This window comes from Amyelois transitella, chromosome Z (genome assembly GCF_032362555.1).
Source record: "Amyelois transitella isolate CPQ chromosome Z, ilAmyTran1.1, whole genome shotgun sequence".
Classification (NCBI taxonomy): Eukaryota; Metazoa; Arthropoda; class Insecta; order Lepidoptera; family Pyralidae; genus Amyelois; species Amyelois transitella.
In genome coordinates, this window is record NC_083535.1 from 13944243 (window position 1) to 13947013 (window position 2771).

General features: G+C 59.4%; 1 protein-coding gene across 1 annotated transcript; it reads left to right on the forward strand.

The window, feature by feature from the left end:
• The first annotated feature begins 271 nt into the window (after positions 1–271).
• On the forward strand, positions 272–2446 carry LOC132903993 (uncharacterized). Its single transcript, XM_060953853.1, has one exon. The coding sequence runs from the start codon at positions 272–274 to the stop codon at positions 2444–2446; it is 2175 nt and encodes a 724-aa protein (XP_060809836.1).
• Positions 2447–2771: the final 325 nt, after the last annotated feature.

Here is a 2771-nt window from a genome sequence, read left to right on the forward strand (position 1 = left end):
TCGCTCCCTCTTGTCTGCCCTCAGACAGTGAGTGGATGTGACTCGCGCGGCGTCAGGTTTCGGCTCGGCGCCGGGCAACTCGTTACCCCAAATTGATGGGGCCGAGGACGTTTCGTCGCGAGGAAGAAAACCTCAATAAAAAATAACCCTAATCCCAAGGTCGGGCGTGCCGATGGGATGAATGGCGGGGGGGGAGTCCCGTCCCAAGCGCCCACTGAAGAGGTGGAGGAGATCAGGGACCTCACCCTGTTAAAAAAGGAAATCAATGAAAATGGCGTCTAAGAAAACTACAATACCCCAGGAGGGTACCGACTCCCAAGGAGTCGGAGAATCCCTCCCCACGTCTTCGGGCGTGGGCTGCCCCACCGTATCTGGGGGGGGCACTTACCGCCAGAGGGACGCAAGTCCCTCCCAATTGTCGACACGGTCGACGAGCCGAGGGTCGCTAATCCTCGCGCCGACATCCGACGAGGACTACGACAGCCTTCCGGAAGCCACAATGATGGAAGACCTCAAGGACGGCAGGGGCAGTGTTCCCCGCAAACGGAAGGCGCTGGAGGGGCCTACACTAAGATCGCGAGGCCCCAAAATCAACACAGCCACGAGGGGCCGTCACGCTGGTCGGCGCACACAAACTTCGCCACCAAAGAGGAGGGCCGAAAACATTGAGGAGGACACGCTCCCTGAAAAGGGTGCAAAATTTAGCGAGCCCAAAAGAGGGCGTGCGCCGGCAAAGGCGACCAGTGCGGGGCTGAGCCAGGCTAAGGCCAGGCTATCACAAATGGCGTCGGAATTCGCCGAATTCGAAGATGAGGCGGACAGAGCGGCGGGTTATTTAAAAGATCCCCAAGAGAACACCAGTGAGGCCTCAATAGTGGACGGTCAACTGGAGGTGGTACGCAAGGCGGCTCGAACCGTACTTGAGGAGGCCAAGAAGTCGGGCAACCTCAAGGGGACAACTTGGGCGAAAATGAAGGCTGCCTGTGCCGAGATCCTCGCAGCGGCGGATAAAATCTCGGACCGAGGCGAAGAGGCAGAGGCCATCCGCAAAATGGCGGCCGACAACAAGAGAATGCGGGAGGAGTTGGCGCTGCTCAGGCAGGAGACCAAAGCCCTCCGTACCGCATTCTCGGAGAGGAAGGCCCCCAATGCGGAGACCCTAGACTCGACGGCCGATATTATGGCCCAAGTTGACCGCTCCATGCGGTCGTTCGGAGAGTCCCTCACCAGGGACCTTTTCCTCTCTCTGGGGGGAATGATGAATGACCGCATAAAGGAGCTAGAAAAGAGGGCTATTGTTGCCCCTCAGGAGGTGCTGCGTCCACCACTTGCGGCTGACCGTCGCAATAAGGAGGCTGGAAAGGCCCATGATGCCAAAAAAGTTAAGGCACCCATACAACCCGGAAATGTGGGGGCAGTTGCAGGTTCCACCCTGATGCCCCCGGCAAGACCTGGCCCGGCGCCCAAAGCGCCTAAAGCCACAACGGCAAAGGCCCAGCAAGCTCCCTCACAGGATGCTTCTGGCGCCCCACCCCAGGAGGAACCCTCCCCCTCCTCCTCTTGGACGGAGGTAGTGAAAAAAGGGAAAAATAAGGGGAAGGGGAAAAAATCCTCCCCCCCTGAGGTGGATGGTGCGGCTCCTCGCCCTACGGCCCCCGCACCGGTCAAGCGGCAGTATGCCCTTCCCAAATCGACGGCTGTGGTGGTGACTCTCAAGTCGGGTGCCACAGTCGACTACAAAACGGTGATGGGAAGGGTCACCACTATAAAACTGGCGACCGTGGGTGTGGATCACGTGGCGGTGAGGAGTACGGCGACGGGCGCCAGAATCATCGAGATTCCCGGAAACGACAGCAGCGTTGTCGCTGACAACCTTGCTGACAAAATCCGGGATCTGGTGGGGGATGTGGCCGAGGTCACGAGGCCGTACAAAACGGCCCAAATTAAAATCTCCGGGTTTGATGAATCAATCACCCCGGAGACCTTGCGGAATGAGGTGTCCCTGGCTGGCAAATGTCCACCGGAACATGTAAAGGTGGGGCAGATCCGAATGACACGGGACTTTACCGGGGCTGTCATCGTGACCTGCCCAGTAGCCGTGGCCAACGCCCTCGTGGCAGACGGCCGTATATTGATCGGTTGGTCGTCTGCCAAAATCACTGGCCTGGAACCCCTGCCCATGCGCTGTTTCAGGTGCATGGGTTTGGGCCATACGTGGGCGCTGTGCCCATCACCGGTGGACAGGTCGGAACTTTGCCACAGATGCGGGAAAACGGGGCACCTCACACAGCAATGTGTTGAGAAGGAGCCCTGGTGCGCGGTGTGCCATCATGCCAAACTCCCGGCGAAGCACACAATGGGAGGGAAGGCGTGTAACCCCCCGCGCACCAGGGGACGACTGGAGCCCACCGGGCTAAAAAGAGTAGGCAACACAATGGAGCACTAATGCCCAGACGTCAGCACCAAGCACTTGAGCTGCTGCAGTGCAACATCAACCACTCCGCCCGCGCGCAAGATCTCTTGCTGCAACACCTGGCGGAGTGGGGCATTAGTGCTGCCATTGTGTCTGAGCCGTACTTTGTTCCCCCACTCCCTACGTGGGTAAGGGACACGGAGGGAGAGGTCGCGGTGACCATACCCCGGTTGGGAGACCGGCCTCCTCTGGTCAAGCAGAGTGCAGGCCGGGGCTACGTTGCGGCTAGATGGGGCGACATGGTTCTTGTCGCTGTGTACTTCGCCCCATCTAGACCGCGACGGGAGTTTGAGTCCCT

Coding starts and splice junctions, on each gene's coding strand:
- LOC132903993 (XM_060953853.1), top strand. CDS start 272: ATGGCGTCTAAGAAAACTACAATACCCCAGGAGGGTACCGACTCCCAA.